The following is an 18,494-nucleotide window of genomic DNA, read 5'->3' on the forward strand; positions in this document are numbered from 1 at the left end:
CCCAACTGTCCATATCTGTAAATATGCGAAATTATGCTGTAAAGAGGGTCCTAATATCAAAAGGATTATGGCAAATGGCTTCGTTAGAACTTTTTTGTATTTTTATTTTGTGTGATAAAACAAAATATGGATGATTTACTGATGGAAACTTACACTTTTTGCCTTTATATTTTTATAGGATATGCTTATGGAGGTATGTACAAATGATTTTTTTAACCATTAATTATGAAAAATTATGTCATCATTTTCTTAGCGAACGGGACTTTGGGCGCGATGCCCAACGAGTTTGCAATTGCCAAGCAGAAAGGTCTCGCATGAGTCCCTTGGCCGGGACGAAACGAGCGGCGCAAGACTAGCCAGAACAATGTATTATCAGAAGTATCTGTCAACTTTATTGTCAATTATGATAAACAAAGTTCAACGTTTCTTGTGAATTTGCCAAGATTAAGTAAACCCTCAGTACATGCCGTAAAATTAAAGATAGCTATCCATGTCCCCACCTACTTCCAATGTTTTTAATTTTAAAAGGATTGAAGCAAAGATTTCTAAATTTGCTGACTATTTAGGAGCCTGTTTTAATCGTTGAACTTATTTTGCGACGAAATGCGAGTTTCATGTCAAATGTGAGAAAATTGCTTGTGAAATTTAAAGATAAGAAATTAACAAGACGTGCATGGCAGTATAGTTCAACTCTTCTCCTGTGATGTTTTGCAAAACCGGTTCAGTTTCGACACCATTGCATACCATGGGAAGCAGTTCCGCCTCCAAATCCCTCAGTTCATTATGGCGTTGAATGATAAATCCGCCCCGTTTGCAAATCGTAGCGTGATTCACATTGAATATGTCCCCGCAAACACAAACAGAGGGCGTATCAGGAACTTCCCAGTCGTACCTGAGTTTCAAAGCGTCTCGAAACTCACTCTTCTGTAAATCAAAATTCATATCTCTAATTGGCAAAACAGTAAGCCAACTAGAAGGACCTTTATGAGTGGCAAGGTCGACAGCTCTCAAAGTTTTTTGATAATAATAATGATAATAATAATAATAATAATAATGAATAATGAATATTGAATGATTAATAATAATAATAATAATGATGATGATGATGCATAAAAAGCTGTCAGTAACCAAACGGTTAAATAACAGAAACCACAAAAACGAAGTCATACTATGAACAAATGAATGAAGTTAATCTCAGTTAATAGGTTTTCTTAAATTCACAGATGGTCCTACAAACTGTGTCCCTCTCACAGCCAAAACTTGTGAAGGGGCTGGTTATGACCTCACTGCGGACTTTCCAGCGATTGATGGTCAACCATACCAACAGGTCAAAGAAAAAAGTCTGGAGTATTTCCTGTCGTTTTTGCACCACTGTTCACCATATAGCAAGACAATAATGTGCTCGCTGTACATGCCAAAGTGCGTGCAAGGACGGCCGACGCCAATTCCTCCCTGTCGCAGTGTCTGTTTGGAGTTTGTGAGCAAGTGTCAGACACTTCTGTCGGTGGCCTCACACGCTGGCATGTTCAGAGCGCTCTGTGATTTGTTACCAGAACAGAATAGTAACTCTGAGACTTGTTTTATACCCGTGGGGTTTACTCCAAGCGTTTCTGCCGCTGCTGGTAAGTACAAGTATTGGCATTAACACGAGATATAAGTCCTTTCAGGAAGGTTTGACACTTCTGTGTATAAATATGGCTAGTAAGCAAGGTGCGGTAGGAGTGGTAACTAATGTGCGGGACTGCTAACCGGAGCCGCAAGCCTATTTTTGCGAGCCACTGCGTTTTTTTTCTCTTTCTTTTTTCTTTTTTTCTTTTTTTTCGAGTTTTTAATTTAAACGTTAACGTTTTACTCAGTAAATACTACACTTGGCAGGCAGAAGAAACAAAAATTTTCGATTTTCTTTTATGCGTGAAACTCCGCGCAAGAAAATTTTCCGTCTGTATTAAATTTAATTTCACCGAACGGATTTTGCTGGTAAGTTTATAGTTTCAGCTATGGATGTAATTTTGAGTTTCCCTTGTAACTTTTCGTATCAAAATGTTGATTATGTAAAATTGACTAATATCCACATAACCGAAAAACGTTCAAGTGAGGCGAATTTTAGGTAATTGTCAAGATGATATAAAGAGAGCATTAATCAAGCACCGTCACGAAAGATTCATATAATTGTTTTTTTGCCGGTCAATTGTCCGTTGTTTTGTCTCTTGGTAAACCAGGTTACTATTAATTTTTTTTAGATGGTTTCCCAGTAAAATCAAATGACAGGACGACCGCTCATTTCGAGAAATTCAATAGTTTGGGGATGAAACCCATCCGCCCGGCAATGATAAGCCGGAGTTGGTTTATAACCATATTTACACATCAGTTTATTTAGCTTTATTTGAACGTTTAATTTGCTTTAATCTCGACTATCTCGCTGGAATATAAATTCTTTATGTACTTCAGCGACCCTTCATTTCGCTATAAGGCGAAACTTCGCCCAGTGAAAGTCAGTACAATTTACTACGCTGAAAAAACTCACAACTCGATCCTTGCAAACTAATTAAAAATTAGCAAAAGTTCACCTCGCTTGCAGTTACCAAAATCTGCATGTTGATTCAAAAGCAAGATGGGAAACATGTCCGTCCTAAAATATCTGCGTAATTGGTAGAAATAAATTTAAAAAAAGAAAAACTATCCATAACCTCACTTGCCATGCTACAGTGCAGCGACACATAAAGACCGCGGGTGCTTTCCATTACGCCAAAGATTCCGAAAATTTCAGTCGGAAGTCAGATGGAAAGGTCCGTTTCGGTTCCTTCCGACCGGAATTTTCGGAATCACCTCTGGAGGTGGTCAACTTATTTCGGTCGACCGAAATTTGCAGTTCCATTTTTGACAAACCGGTTCATTGCGCTACATCTCTTCACTTATGTAGAGAATTCGGAAAGGAATAAACAGTGGTAAGAGCCATTACTCTTAGTTGGACCGGTTTGATCAGAAAATGTCGTTCCATTTTCCTCGGGTATTCCCACTGATCTCTGACCGGTCAGTTTGGCGCCAGTGAAAACCCAGCCTATAATAAATACCATATTAGGGCATCATGCCTGGTTTTGGATTTTATGAGGGCAATCTTTCTGGGCTCGGAAACTGAGAGACTCGCGACTCGAGGCTCGAGGCTCGGGCTCGCAGAGTCGCAAAATAACCTCCCCCCTTAGTTTTGTCGGTATGACTGCTCATGTGGTAGACTGTTGACCATGTCATCTTTACATAGCATTTTCGTGACTAGGTTTCACATTTGGCCTCTACAGAGCGTCTCCTTTTTTTCCTGTGTGCTGCAGTTGGCAAGTAGATAAGTCTTTCTGAGGAGTTAAAGCAGGGACACCAAGTTAAAATTGTTTCCAGTCGGTGACCATGGATTTGAACACGTCCCGTCTCATCCCAATTCAAAGATCATTGTGTTCTTTTAATTTCCCTCGCCAATTCTGCTCTTCTTTTCTACAATGCAATTTGTTTTCTTACCTTGCTTTTTTCTTCTTTTTTATCGCTTCTTTTTTCTAGTCCCAAGACGTGGTGGTAATTGTAGCAGAGTTGTGGAACCAAAATACTGCTCCACAGATCTCCATTATAGTCAGACGTTTGTTCCGGAGAAACATCAGTCTAGCGTAACTGTTCTTCAAAGCATCAAAGACTCCAAATGTTCACCAGTGTTTGAAAAGTATCTGTGTTATACCACTGTCCCTCCATGTAAGCCCAACGATCTGTCCGTGTATGTGCCTTGCAGATCTGTCTGTGAACAGGTCGGTTTATATTTTATGTATTTTGTAAAACGTATAGCGATAAAGACTGTGGCTACTCCATTAAAAGTGCAAAGATTTTGCCGAGTTATAAACTGTTTTATAATGAGTTCTCGAACCCAGAGATCTTGTTAGGAGAGATTCTCATGATTTTATTTCTCCATGGTTTCCCTAACTACCGCTCGTTTCAATCGAGGAGATACATAATTCGAGACGGTGTTTCGTCGCATTTCCAGACGCCTCGAATTTCATCAAATTAATCTGCTTGAACTTTCTTCTCTGGATGTGGAAACTCGATTAAATACCGCCTCTTATGGCTTTTCGTGTTTGGTATATTACAGCGATCGTGTTTGGTATATCACGGCGAACTACGATTTCGATAAAAAAAATTGTTATTGCTATTTTTTCCAGGTAAAGAGAGAATGTGGAGAAGAATTTGAGAAAAGTGGAATTTCTCTGCCAGACTGTACTCCGACATACCCGGAGGATGATGACCCTCAAAACAAAGGCTTGTGTCATCTGAGTCAGTTCCCAGTTGCTTGGCCTGTCAACAAGGAAGGTAGGAATATAATTACTAAGAACTACAAACCGTATCAGGAGATCGCTAGGGACTGGGGAAGGGATGCGCCCTTGAATGGCTAAGTGCAATACTTAACCTTTAACTTAACTACAGTTATTGAAACATCGTATTTTACAAAATCTGCCTGTTCTATGTTTTCAGGGCACTTTTGGTAGAAGTACGTGGTACATGTATATGTAGTTGGACACGAATACGTTTTGGGTATCAAACTAACAATGGATTTTTTTAAACAAGCATTGTCATTCGGTAGCAAAGGGGACTTTTGTGTCTAGACTTTTATTACGCAAGCGCTGCCGAAATCCTAAAAACAAAGATGGCGTTTGAAAGAGCGATTAGCTTCATTGCTCGTTCTAGAATTTTAGCGAAATGCTGCAATTTTTGGCCTCAGCTTGTTGTTTAGAATGACAGGGTGTTTTAGTGTGGGAAAGCTCAAACGTGAAAATATTGAAGAAATCGTCTGTCTGTCTGTGTGTCTGTCTGTAGGCTCTTCAAAGTCAATATATTAGGCCATGCTCGTTTTTTCTTTTTTGCGGGTTTATGGACTTCGACTCCGTCTCGGTCCATAAAAACGAAAAAAAAAAAAAAAAAAGAAAAAGAACTTGACCACTATCCAGCCATCTTAACCAAAATAGCCTTGGTCAACAATCCATGAAATTTGACAGAAACAGGTCATATCGCCTTTGAGTTGTAACTCTTCAAAGTGTCAACATCCAGCAACTGAAGAAGGCTTTAAGAAAAAAAGCAATTAGTTTTCAAGCAATAAGCAACTTTTACTTCAGGTAGTTAACAGTTGTGTCCGTTATCTTGTTGACTATTTACTCTTTTTGAATTTCCTTTTTTTATTGTCTGAAAGCTCATGGTTCAAAGTGTTCTTCACTCTGATGGTACCGCAGTACCTCTTCCTTCTAATGCGCACTATCAAAATTTCCAAGACAGATCTTGTGAACATGACGTTGATTTAAAAAAAAAAACAACAAAAAAACAAAACAAAACAAAAAAACAAAAAACAAAAAACAAAACAAAAACATGACGTTGATTTTGCGTAGATATCAGAGTGCTCTCTATCGCCGTCGAATGAATCGTCCTCGAGTTTGCGCATGCCCGAGAAATCAGCAAAGGGTTGAGGAAATCACCAGGAATCCCGCCAAGCATGACAACTATTGAGAGCACCTCCGAATTAGAATGAACATCGAGTCCTTTCAAGCGCTTTGCGTTTTCTTTCACCATTTATGACAAAAAGAAACACTCGCTTTTGAGCAGCGGTACCGATAGTGAAACGTGTAGCAATTAGATTGTGGCGCCTAGGGACTGGGGAAAGCCATCTTTTACGTTTTGAAAACACACTGCGCGTAACATTGTGATCACGAAATTATTCATTCATCGGCATATCGTGTCATTTTTGCCAACTGCCGCTTTTTTTTTAACGTACCCTTGTGTTCTTTGTAGAGGTCGATTAAAATTTCCGCTTCTGCACTCGTCCAAGGGCTTCGCTGACTCTTGGCGGTGCAGGATTTGATGATCTGTCGCTCGTTTCACAGCAGCTTGCGGTGAATTACGTGAATAGGAATACACTTCCTGTTAAGGCCATGGTTCAAAACTTGACCATCCTCATCTTTCAACTACTGCGCAGATTTGATTTTCTGCTTATATGTTTTTTTCTTTCTTTCTTTTTTTATTTTGCAGAATGTGCTGGGCCACTGGGAATGGAGAACCGGTCAATTCCCGATTACGCCATCACAGCCTCATCTGAGGTACGTAAGGGTTAACGTAAACAAATTCCATTTAATCTCTTTTCGGGAAGATACTTTTTTTTTTTATCTCAGTTCATTTCATTTTATCTCTTGCGTTATGTTTTTTGGGCCTATCATTCTATGGAATATCCAAACTTTAAATAGCAAATTGGGATCAATCTGTTTTGACACTCTAAAATGAAGCTCTCTTCACATTGATATATCAAATCATTTTCAGCACAAAAATAATCCAAACAAAGATGCCAATGCTGGACCAAGATTCATTTAGCTGTATCCATGCTGTTCTTCGGTATAGAACTTTTGGCTTGGTAAGAAGTCAGGAACCCATTATACCTGACCACCATTGGCGTGCAAGGGGGAACGTTTTGTCTCGGGAGGATCAGGAGGGGTTCAAAAACAAATAGAAGCAATGTTTTAAATAGAAATTATATATCTTATTGAAATTTTCTTTTTCAATTGTTTTAATTTGTAAGTGGGATTGTGATAGCCATGTAGCGTCCAATGCGAAGAATATTGCTCTGTTCAAAGACACCGCGCTCCGTTTTCGGTCCATAATGTTCAAACGGTGCGAGTTTATGCAAGGTTTCATGAAAAGATATCTTTTTCGTTTCTTAGTGGGATGGAAATCATGGACCCACCAATGCAAGGCTGAATTTTACTGCAGGTGGCGGAAAGACGGGCGCATGGTCGTCTAAGACAAATGACAAATCACAATGGATTCAGGTGGATCTTCGAGAAAATTTCCAAGTGACCAAGATATGTACACAAGGTAGACAAGATTCTGCTCAGTGGGTGACCCAATACAAGGTGTCCTACAGTACAGACGGAAAGATTTTTACTTCCGACGAGGTAGGCAGATGCAAAAGACGCAAAATTATGATCTACTACGTACGCTGTGTGACTCTGGAAATTACTGGCAATGATTTTTTGTTTTCCTTGCATTATTTCACAATTATGTACGTTCTTCCAACCGTACTAAGATATTTCGGTTGGGTTATGTGAATACGGTAAACTTTCGAAAGTAACGGCCCTTGTTACTTCCGGAATTAGCAGCCTTTTGGGGCTCGTTACTTTCGGGGGTCGTTACTTTCGAAGGATAGCTACTTTTGGGAAGCAAAAAACGTTATATAAAGTTGGTACGGATAAGCTCTTTTACGAATTAAAAAAAAAAACCGGAAATTCGTAAAAACAGCTCTTAAAACACCAGATACAATTCTTCGTTCCTGTTCAAATCACGTTAAATCTGTGTTGCTACCATATGGGCGAGCTCTTCATTTCTAGATCGTGTTGTCGGTGGTCGGAAGGAAAGCTTGTCAGATACCGTAAACTAAGATATTTCGGTTGGGTTATGTGAATACGGTAAACTTTCGAAAGTAACGGCCCTTGTTACTTCCGGAATTAGCAGCCTTTTGGGGCTCGTTACTTTCGGGGGTCGTTACTTTCGAAGGATAGCTACTTTTGGGAAGCAAAAAACGTTATATAAAGTTGGTACGGATAAGCTCTTTTACGAATTAAAAAAAAAAACCGGAAATTCGTAAAAACAGCTCTTAAAACACCAGATACAATTCTTCGTTCCTGTTCAAATCACGTTAAATCTGTGTTGCTACCATATGGGCGAGCTCTTCATTTCTAGATCGTGTTGTCGGTGGTCGGAAGGAAAGCTTGTCAGATACCGTAAACTGTTTCTCCTTCATGACACACTGCTACATTACTCTGCTGTAAAAATATCTTAGTGCACTGTTCGAGTTTTTAATTCAAATTTTAAGAAACGTCCCTTCTAGTATGCTTCGGTAGAAAATGATATTAATTTGTGTCAAAGTTTCCTATAGCTTGTTCCTGTTACCTGAAGAAAATTTTACGGGTTTTCTCTTAACCGTGACTGTACAAAATTCACTAGTAAAGCACGAATTGACATTTCACAATTAACGCTTCGTAGCGTAAGAGATACCTTCCCTTGTTGGAGATTGTCTTCACTCAAGTTACGGTACCTAACTTTCACTTGACTATTAGGAACAAAATAATATGTACTGTTTTCTTGAAAGTTAGGATGGGCTCGCTACCTTCGGAGGGGTCGCTACTTTCGGGATTTATTAGCGGCTACGATTTTTTGACGTTACTTTCGGGGAGTCTTTACTTACGAGGGGTCGTTACTTTCGCAAATTTACCGTTTACTGTAGTTATTGACTAGGAAAGTACACTGTGAAAAGGCACAGATTGAAACGATGCAGCAACAATTCGCCTACAAAGTTTTTACGGTTTAGATATCTCTAAAACGCAAAGATAACGATTCAAATAATATATATTTTGAACGATTCTAACGTTTTTTCCCTGAAATCGAACTTTTCAGTTTCCGCTTAAACCACGCCTTTCCAAGATTGGAGATTGGTATCTCATAAGGTCACATGGAGGGAGGAATACCCTTCCAAATGGAAATACGAAAAATTGACCTTGAAGGTTACCATGGTCTAACATTCTTAGTCACTACTCATTCTTGTGTACTTCCCTCTTTTCGTTCTTTTCCATTCTCAAAAATCCTTCGAACAGTTGCAAAAATCTCGCTTAGTTTTTTCCCTCTTGTTTCTGTTATCCATGCTTTCAACATATTCCTCTACCAAAGTTGCACACGCGACAAATCTTTTCTTCCTAATTTTTTCAAGGAAATCCGTCTTTGAAAACAGTCCGTAGGGCGAATTTGTATAATTTTGCGAATTAACGGTTTGAAAAGTTAAACGTTACCAGTCGGGCATGAATGAGAATCGCGGTGATACGCGGTGAGAATCGCGGGGCACACCAACATGTACACGGCTCACATGTGAAGAAACATGATACGCAACTCCTGATTAATATTGGACCTATCGTTTTCTCCACACGTGAAAGAAGCGATACGCGACATTTGATTTGCTTTCCGCCACTTAGTCTGGCTTGTGAATGAGAATTTATTTTGCGCCTTTTCAGTGAGTAAATTTCATTATGTATATAACAAACACAGGTTACACGCACAACTGTGTCTTATTTGCAAACATGAAAATATATATGGTAGAAAAAAGGAAGACAAATATAAACAGGCACATTTAAAGTATGCACCTAAAAACCATTTATAAATAGTGATAAGGAAATATAAAACCGCAAACTTGATCGGAAATGTCTCAAAAGTATTTAGTCTTATTGAAACTGTTTTAATTCTTTTCTTTGGGGGGGGGGGAGGGGGGAGGCAGTCTGTGCTTAGTCTATGAGGTTCAAAACTTTGCTTTTCATTAATTGCGTAGGTGTATGATGCTAACAAGGATCAAAATACCATCGTAGTTAATACTTTAGAAGCACCCATTAAAGCGCGCTTCATCCGTCTTGAGCCTCAAGGTTGGTACGGTCACATTTCGATGAGAATGGAGCTCTATGGATGCAGTTTGAAATCAGGTATTTATGGTTTAGCGTCTATTACGATTTTATTAGGCTTTCTCAAGTTCTTTAATAAGCCATCGAGTTTAAACCAAGAAAACCATGATCGTGATGGTGTCTGTATGTCTGAACTCTGATCTTAATTAACATCTAGGTTTTTAAGATTTTATTTTTTCGTCTTCTCCTTAGTATTAGTTTCGATTGAGAAGATGTATATAAAACACTCAACACAGTGTTTGATCACAATTTTAAGCACCTTGAAGCTCACGAAAAATACTCCACTGCGCTTTGTATTGTATTTTCAATTCTCTTCTCGTTGATTTTAAAAGTAGTCAAACACGTAACATATTTTACATTCCAAAGTAAACTGGAACGACAAGTATACTAAGTACTCTAACTGACAGAAGAAGGAGCTTATTTTTAAGTCTATTTGTCCACTACATGTTTTGAACTTCATCTCAGCTTAAATCACAATGCGTTTCTTAAAGAGACTGCTTTAAAACAGTGGAGGTGCCGGTCTGGAAGGCTATCGGTCGCCATTAATGGAATAATATCCAACCTGGAATTCTGCCTGGTTAGGAATAACTTTTACGTTACAATTGTTGCGTTGGGTCATTTACAATTAATATATTTCACTTCCTTGTTACCAGAATGCGCGTCACCAATGGGAATGGAAAACAAGGCGATACCCGACAAAGCGATCACTGCTTCCTCTGAGGTACGTTTAACAATTTTAGTCATGTTTCCGCTATCTTTATATATTCGACGCTTTGTGTGCAAGGTAAATAGACGTGTTTTAAGTGTGAGAATGAAAGTCTCCTCCAAGTGTACAACTAATGAAGATAGCACAGCAACGATCACAGAACCCAGCTTCTGTATCACATTTGTTTACGGAGAACCTCAAAAAAGGTAGCTTTGCTCTTCCTCACAAATGATCCCAGCGGCACTCCGTTTTGAGTATGAAATGTTCAATCCGCGTGAAGATTGTTGTTGTTGTTTTTTTTATTCCTAAGTGGAATGAATTTCATGGACCCACCAATGCAAGGTTGTACCATATGGCAGGCGGCGGAAAGACGGGCGCTTGGTCCTCTAGGACAAACGACCAATCACAATATATTCAGGTAGATTTTGGAGAAGTCAAAAGGGTAACTCAGGTTGCAAGTCAAGGCCGTCAGGACGCTGCACAGTGGGTGACGAGGTTCAAAGTGTCTTACAGTACATTTGGGAAGGTGTTCAATTCCCAAGATCATGTGAGTTATCAAGTGATATTTGTACAATCGAAGGCATGTTTAACTGTGGATTCATTTTCTCATGCTAATATTGACGATGACGACGATGACGATGATGATGACTACTGATAACATAGGGATCATCATCATCATCATCATCATTATCATCACCATCATCATGCGTAACACTTTCGCCAAGGGACATATATGGCCTCAACATAGGGAGCAAGGTATTCATATTTAATCTTTATACCACCGACATTCTATGCTAAGCGCCCTGTTCATTGTCCACCTTAACACTTCTCCAGCTCCATGTCCATGTCGGATTTCTCAGACCGACCCCGCCGTCTCAGAACCGGCAGTTTCATTAAGTTTAATTTACACAAATGGGAACGAAACTTAAAGGTAATGATCTGTCTCTTCAGTTGCTACCATCATGACAGGCATTGCAGATTTAAATAAGAGCACGTATGTACCTGAAGTGACACAAAATATCATAATTAATCGGAATTGCAATCAGAATTATCATAATTGTGTTTATTAAAGCAACGACAATGATGCTACAAAAAGTGATTTAAAGCTTTTAATTTCAACAGTACTCTCAGTTCTGTCTTACAGAATAATTACCGGATCAATTGTGGAGGTTTATATTGAAAGTATCAATGTGAAATGCTGTCTGTCCAAAAAGTTTACTTATAATTTGTACAAGACCTTATCGACTCATATGTTTGTGATAATTGAAGGTTTATGAAGCCAACAGCGACCAGCACAGTGTTGTCGTCAATACCCTTACTCAACTCATCGAGGCTCGTTTTGTCCGTCTCGACATAGAGGCATGGTATGGACACATTTCAATGCGGTTTGAATTATACGGGTGCGATGCGGGTAAGAGATGTTGTTGTGGTTGTCAGTGAAATTTTGTTTTTATTGTTTTTCTTTTGTGCTCCCATCACCTGTTAGGTTTGTAATCGGCCTGTGGCACTACGGGGGAATAATGCCCTAGAATTAGCCAATCAGAGTGCGCGTCGTATCGGCTACAAACATAAGCCATATTATAATAATTAGCTAATGTGGTCGTTAGTGGGTTGGTTTATCGATTTGTTCGTTCTTATTCCACTATGAATAAATAATAAAATATTGAGCCAGTTAAAAAGTAATAAAACAGTATTATGTTGCAAGGCCTCGGTCTAGCCCTCTTAGGCTCGGCCTAGCCTCAAGCTTCGGCTTAGGCAAGGAAAGGTCTCGGTCTGAGATTTTCCCGTGAAGACCTCACTCTTGGTTATTCACAGTTTCTTTCTCCCCCCAACCCCGTGTATAGGTATAAATGGGTAACTGCGAAAATAATGGTGGGGGATAACCCTTTGATGGACTAGCATTCCATACAGAGGGAGTAGAAATACTCCTCGCCGCCTGATGCTAGTGAACCCGGAGCTAAGCGCCAGCCTTATGGGCCCCTCGTCTTGTATGGAGACTTTACCTTTTTTAACTATCCTTTTAGATTGTATAACGCCCCTGGGAATGGAAAATGATGAAATCCCAGATTCGTCCATAACGGCTTCATCAGAGGTAAGTGCAATAGAAGCTAAAACAATAAAGAGCCTGACAGTTGAAATAAAAAAAAAAATTATAAAAAAAAAATTGTATCAAAAATTGTATCACCCATACAAGTACTACATATTGAATTAATGTCAGATTCGTTAAGTGTAGCTTGTAGCTTGTGAAAAACCTGTAGGAAGCACGATATTAGTGAAGTATTGAGTTATCACTATATACATAATGGACTATTAGGCCTAAACTGTCGAAGCTGAATTGATCAGATCAAAGTCATGTGTAACTTCGTAACAACACTCAGGGGCAAATTCAGATGTGGCAGACGAAGAAATTGTGGCAGAGCGCAAGTCAGCCCCCCCCCCCCCCCCCCCCGCCCAAACCGAATAAAAATTCACTTTTCCCAAAGATGCTGCTTTTTTTATTCCCTAAAATCCAAGAAAAAAGTGGGGTCCGCAGCCCCCTTGCCTTCTAAATCCGCCTGTATTGCTATATTAGAGATAACGAATTTCTTCACCGTTCGAAATTGCAGTTGTAACTAATTTGTGGTCCTCCTGTTAAAACTAGTGGGATTCCAATCATGGGCCGAACAATGCCAGGATCGACCACATGGCAGGAGGGGGCCGAACAGGCGCATGGTCTGCCAGGACAAACGATAAAGGACAGTGGATTCAAGTGAATCTTGGTAAAATTATGGAAGTAACCAAAGTAGGCATGCAGGGCAGGCAGGATTATGCGCAGTGGGTAACGAAATACAGGGTGTCTTACAGCATGGACGGTCAACACTTTACCACCCAAAATCAGGTAAGTAACAAGCTCCCTCTTTTAAAATTTACTATCGTTGAATAAATAATTTCTGCCAATAATGTCAGCATAACTTGCAATGGAAAGTAACGATCGGAAGAAAAAATTTTTTTGTCGAGGCAAATATTAAATTACATGAACATAAGAGAAATTTAAACGGATGAGTGATCAAGAAATAAGAGAAATGAATTATTAAACATAGAATTATATACAAGACCGGTTCTTTAAAGAGCTGCAGTCCTACTGTAGTTTCCGCAGCATGTCGTTTCAAGCTCATGATCGTCATAATATGCAACATCTGCTTCACGCGTGTTATGCAAGTATGTTTATACCATCCCATGTTCAAAATTAATTGTATTTGCCATGCGTCAGGTACCAAATTTTGAAGAAAGTATCCGCTTTATCTAACTTGAGGTGAAAGTAACGTGTTTCACGTAATATATAAACACGAAAGACCGTGTTTGACCACATTTCCAAACATCGAGAAGAGATTTGAAAATACGACGCGCAGCGGAGTATTTTTGACGAACTTCGAGACGTTGGGAAAAGTGGTCAACTATGTCTTGAGTGTTTGATATACCTTCTCAATCTAAACTAAAACTAAAGAGAAAACGGAAAAATAAAATCGTGAAAAATTTATGCTAATTAAGATCATATATCCAAAAAACGTCACAGTCATAATTTCCTTTGTTAAAACTTGATGAAATATTAATGAGTTTGAGAATGTAAGTTCACACAATGACGAAAATAATTATTTTCAGTAATTATGTAAGGACTTTTCTAATGAACAAGCAACGTGTAATACATTCTATAATTTTAGACATACAACGGCAGCAAGGATCAAAATACCGTTGTCATTAATGATTTGATCCAGCCAATCCACGCCCAGTACGTTCGAATTCTTCCCCAAGAATGGCATGCACACATTTCAATGAGAATGGAGTTGTATGGTTGTGAATCAAGTAAGTTGTAATGTTACCCATGACTTTTCCTCATAAAGACAGTCGTATCACTTACCACACCATGTGACACTTTGTTGCGATATTCTTTTAACTAAGTTCCATGCAGAATACTATCCTCACATAAGACTGTCTCAGTAAAAATTAACCTCACTTTTTAAGCGAAGAATAGTGGTGCGAAGATAAATTTGTTAATTAATTAGACGAACAAACTTTCCTGAATGTTCATTGACAGTTGCAGCTGCATCATTCAGCCGGAGACTAGTTTTAACGTTGTGTTATTGACGGTTTAATCAGTTCAGTTCAACATGGGTATAACCTCAATTGAAAGGGCATTGTTGAAATCCCTAAAACAGACTGTCACTCCTTGTATTTCAAACACCAGTCCCTCTCAGTCTCAAAAAGCGAAATTATCCCCAGTGCTCTCGTGGGTCAAAATATATCTCTAGCAATCTTTTCTAGTAATTGTTCAAATTGGAATCATAACAGGGAGGATGGGCCTTTTACCTTATAATGTATTACAATGTATCAAAACTGCGATCATATTTTACTCCATCAAGTCGAAGGTGGCTACTCTGACTGGGGAGAATGGGACCAATGTTCGGTCACGTGTGGTGCAGGATTCCGCTTAAGAAGCCGATCATGCAACAATCCCACTCCACAGCACGGTGGAGCAGACTGCTTGTCCCTGGGACCGAGTCAGGAAAGTGAGGCTTGCAATGAAAGTCCTTGCCCAGGTAAACATCCGTGGAAAAAAACAAGACAAATGATCGTTTTGTAATGTTGTGTATTAATGATGAAACTATTTGATGCTTCTTTTTATTGTGATAACCTCTTGTTTAATTAATCCTCTCATTTACTGAATTGAATAACATAAATATAGCAAAGATAATTCAGCGTCAGTCTACAAAAGAAATACCTCGATTGATAGACCAATTTCGATATATTAAAATTCAGCCTAAAACAATAGACCTCAGCACGAGGCTCTCGGGAATAAACCCCACGAACTCTGTATTTATTTCCCAGAACCTCGTGCTGAGGTCTATTGTTTTAGGCTGAATTTTAAAATATCGAAATTGGTCTATTACAACCCGGGAGGAAATTCACGAGACTTGAACACTTGAGATCATTTCCTCAACCAAACTCAGCTGATGCTAATAGTAGTAACTGTTGACAGTTGATGGAGGATTCTCTGCTTAGAGCCATGGGACGCCTGCCCAGTGACATGTGGCGGTGGAACACGTAAACGAGTGCGCACTTGCAAAAACCCTGTAACGCAGTACGGCGGGAAAGATTGCCGGGCAATGAAGGAGATGGTTGAAAATACACTGCCAATGACTGCTCCGTTCAATGAAGATGTTGAAATGAATACATTACATTCACACCAGTACCTCCGTTCTTTTTTCTTTGTAGTTGATGGCGGCTACACACCATGGAGCAAGTGGAGCCGTTGCTCGACGACTTGCAATCCTGGAACACGTAGACGAGAGCGGAACTGCTCAAATCCGCCACCATTAAACGGCGGGAAAAACTGCACACAACTGGGAGAACCTTTGCAAACGAGGCGTTGCAACAAAGGGAAAAAGAAGCGGTGTAAAGGTACATATAGGTCATGTTTTTATGTCTCTCTTTGTGGGCCATTTCCTTTCTAAAACGAACATTGTACTTGTAGTGGTAACTGTTCGTTTTCATTAAACACACTGACATAAACTTCAGCCGCTTTCCGCCTGACTTGTTTTGATAGCTGTCGCGTCTGTGTGAGGGAAAGAAAGTGCATGTTTTATATTTATCAAATCGAACAGCGGAATTTAAAGAAAACCTCACAAAAGAATAAAAACTCCAACCAGTTAAGAGCTATGACAAATGATTGTAAATTTGTTCCTTTCAGAGAGTTACAATTATTTATGTTCACGACGACGTGAGACTACTCTTTTTGGCTTCGTCGACGAGAAAACGATGACAAGATTCTTCGATCGCGCTTGCGTCGTCCACCTCAGTCGTCGTGGTGGTGATTACTTTAGCTCTCTAAACAGGAAACAAAAGAAAATTCCGTTCAAATCGCTTGCTTTTACTCTTTTTCTGACACAAGTTAACGATAATACTGAGCCAAACGTGATTTACAGGAAAGTCTAAGGAACAAAATTAAGAAAATTGGTCGTCTTCCTTTCGTCACTTTATCCTGCGTTTCCAATTCCAATTGTCTTCAGATGAACTGAAAATGGAGAGGAAGTAGAAAAGTTGACATTTTTTATGCGCTTCAAGTGAGTTACAGAAACACTCCTGAAAGTTTTGGAAGAACTCGAAAAAGTTCTGCAACTCGTTTCCCCAGTGTATTTCTCACTCTCCCAGATTAACTTCCTCTCGTATTTCTATAACGCGATAAAAACACGGAAAATGTTTACTTTTACTTGATCTTATTAAATCTGTGGCTCATCAGTGAGCCGGGTCAAAGGTCACACCACATGGATTTTTTAATAAACTAACAAATAATGCATAGCACACGGCGGCGAATTTTATTTTCGAGTGGTAGAAACAACGGGTCAGGGTCCCGGATGAAATTTCGTTCGCATTTTAGGCATGTTGTGTTTACTGGTAAAACTTGTGTGTTTTCCAGTAAAACACTCGTCTCCATATTATAATGTGTATTATGAGAATGCGGAATTAGAAAGGCCCTTTAGGGCACATCGTGCGACAAACCGAGGATGAATGAGATGGATACAAAATAGACACGTACTTAATAACATTTTATATTTAGAAAAGGCTAGAAGAATCAGTCGAACAGCCAAAAGCAAGGGAGCACGCTCACGCTTGAAATTCACATCGATATGCAAAGAGTTCTTGCATTAGAAATGTTGAATTGCCCACGTATTTCTCGTGTCACATGACAGTCACGTCTAATCTAAAATGAAAACGTGCAAAATCCTGGGAAAGATGAAAATCGGCCAAGTGAGCAAGTTACCCGATAGGAAGTCGAGCTCTCTTAACAGGAGTCAACCTCTTACTTGCTTCCCACTATGTCGGACGCCCTTCTCTACAGAGTCTTCCGAGGATATTATATGAGGCGGGGAGTATACACGCAGCCTCTGTATGCGACATACAACAGAAGCACGCTTGTATGATAATAACGCAACAGAAGTCTCCACAAGAGAGCGGTTTGGGCACTCAAACACCGAGCTACAGGTGACTCGAGGGAGCTAGACCAAACGATACGTTTTCAAAATAGCTCGTGTTATCGATTGATAATACCTCATCATCTTAGTCATATTAGGCATGTATTAGTCACGTATGCCATTACACAAAAACAAAAAGGGCTCATTTTCGCAGAACACGTTACATGCTGAACATTATCACTTTCCTTTTTCAGAGTGACCTGTTTTCCATGATTGCAAGCCAACCAAGGATGTAACACGGCTCATCGCATCAGAAAACATTGGTGAAGGGACAAGGGGATAGCAATGGTTTTGGTTTTAGATCATGACGGATCAAAGAATATTAAAGGGATCTTTATGGTGCAAAAATTTCCGTCTACTTTTATGCCTTTGTCTGTATTGGTTTTTCGTTTACCATACCCTATTCAGACCAGAAGGGTTTCGTGCCCACGTTAAATTTGACTGTTATAACTTCTTTTAATTTTAAGTAAATGCTGATCTGATATTTATCTGAAGCAATCTGGTATGAAATGATACTTGATGTTTTCATAGCAGCAACCGTATTTTGACAGGTGTATTTGAAAAACAACTTGTTTAGCAAACTGTTTAACAAGCGCTACCAAACTTTAACCTTCACAGAGTTATTTCAACAGTGTTAGGACTTTTGGCATTTTTGTATTAGCGGAGCTCCTGCGCACCGAAGGCACGCAACCGAAGCCCCATGCCTTAGAAAATTTGGTAACCCATTGATCTCAAAAATGTTGGTTGTCACGTGACTGTCTGTACGTCCGTACGTCATGAAAAATAAGAGAGTAGCACCATTACCATAGGTAAATCTTTGATATTGGACATCCATGTTACAATTAATTGACAGCTGTCAGAATAAGGTATCCGATGAACAGCATTACGTGACCACATCGCGGGCTCAGGTCAAGAGCTCATCGAGGCCGCGTGTTTTTTGAAGTTGACCGCTGACCAGGTACTGGGTTTTCGATTGGATCACGGACTCAAGCCAGGTTATTACTCTGAGGGAGAGGAAGGGAGTCCATGCAAAGGCAAAATTTTGGCGCAAATGAAACCCTGACGTGTTGTTGACTTTTCTTCCGACACACTCCCTGCACAATCGTCTCTTGGAAAGTCCCCGATATATTGCGTGCGTAATTTCTACAATCTTGGGTACACTCATTAGGTATGGTTTGTTAAAATGTAACTAGAAAAAATAGTGAAACCACACACTGAACAATCATATGCTCACAATTGATCATTTTTTGAGTTTCTGATCCAGGGAAAAATATCCTT

At 39.5% G+C, this 18,494-nt stretch overlaps 1 protein-coding gene across 1 annotated transcript; it reads left to right on the plus strand.

Annotated features, from left to right (window-relative positions):
• Nucleotides 1–14,962: 14,962 nt before the first annotated feature.
• LOC145491309 (ectin-like) lies at nt 14,963–17,903 on the plus strand. Its single transcript, XM_081470479.1, has 2 exons — nt 14,963–15,645; nt 17,411–17,903. The coding sequence occupies exons 1-2, from the start codon at nt 15,351–15,353 to the stop codon at nt 17,413–17,415; spliced, it is 300 nt and encodes a 99-aa protein (XP_081326605.1). The 5' UTR covers nt 14,963–15,350; the 3' UTR covers nt 17,416–17,903.
• Nucleotides 17,904–18,494: the final 591 nt, after the last annotated feature.

Source organism: Orbicella franksi, chromosome 6 (genome assembly GCF_964199315.1).
Source record: "Orbicella franksi chromosome 6, jaOrbFran1.1, whole genome shotgun sequence".
Classification (NCBI taxonomy): domain Eukaryota; kingdom Metazoa; phylum Cnidaria; class Anthozoa; order Scleractinia; family Merulinidae; genus Orbicella; species Orbicella franksi.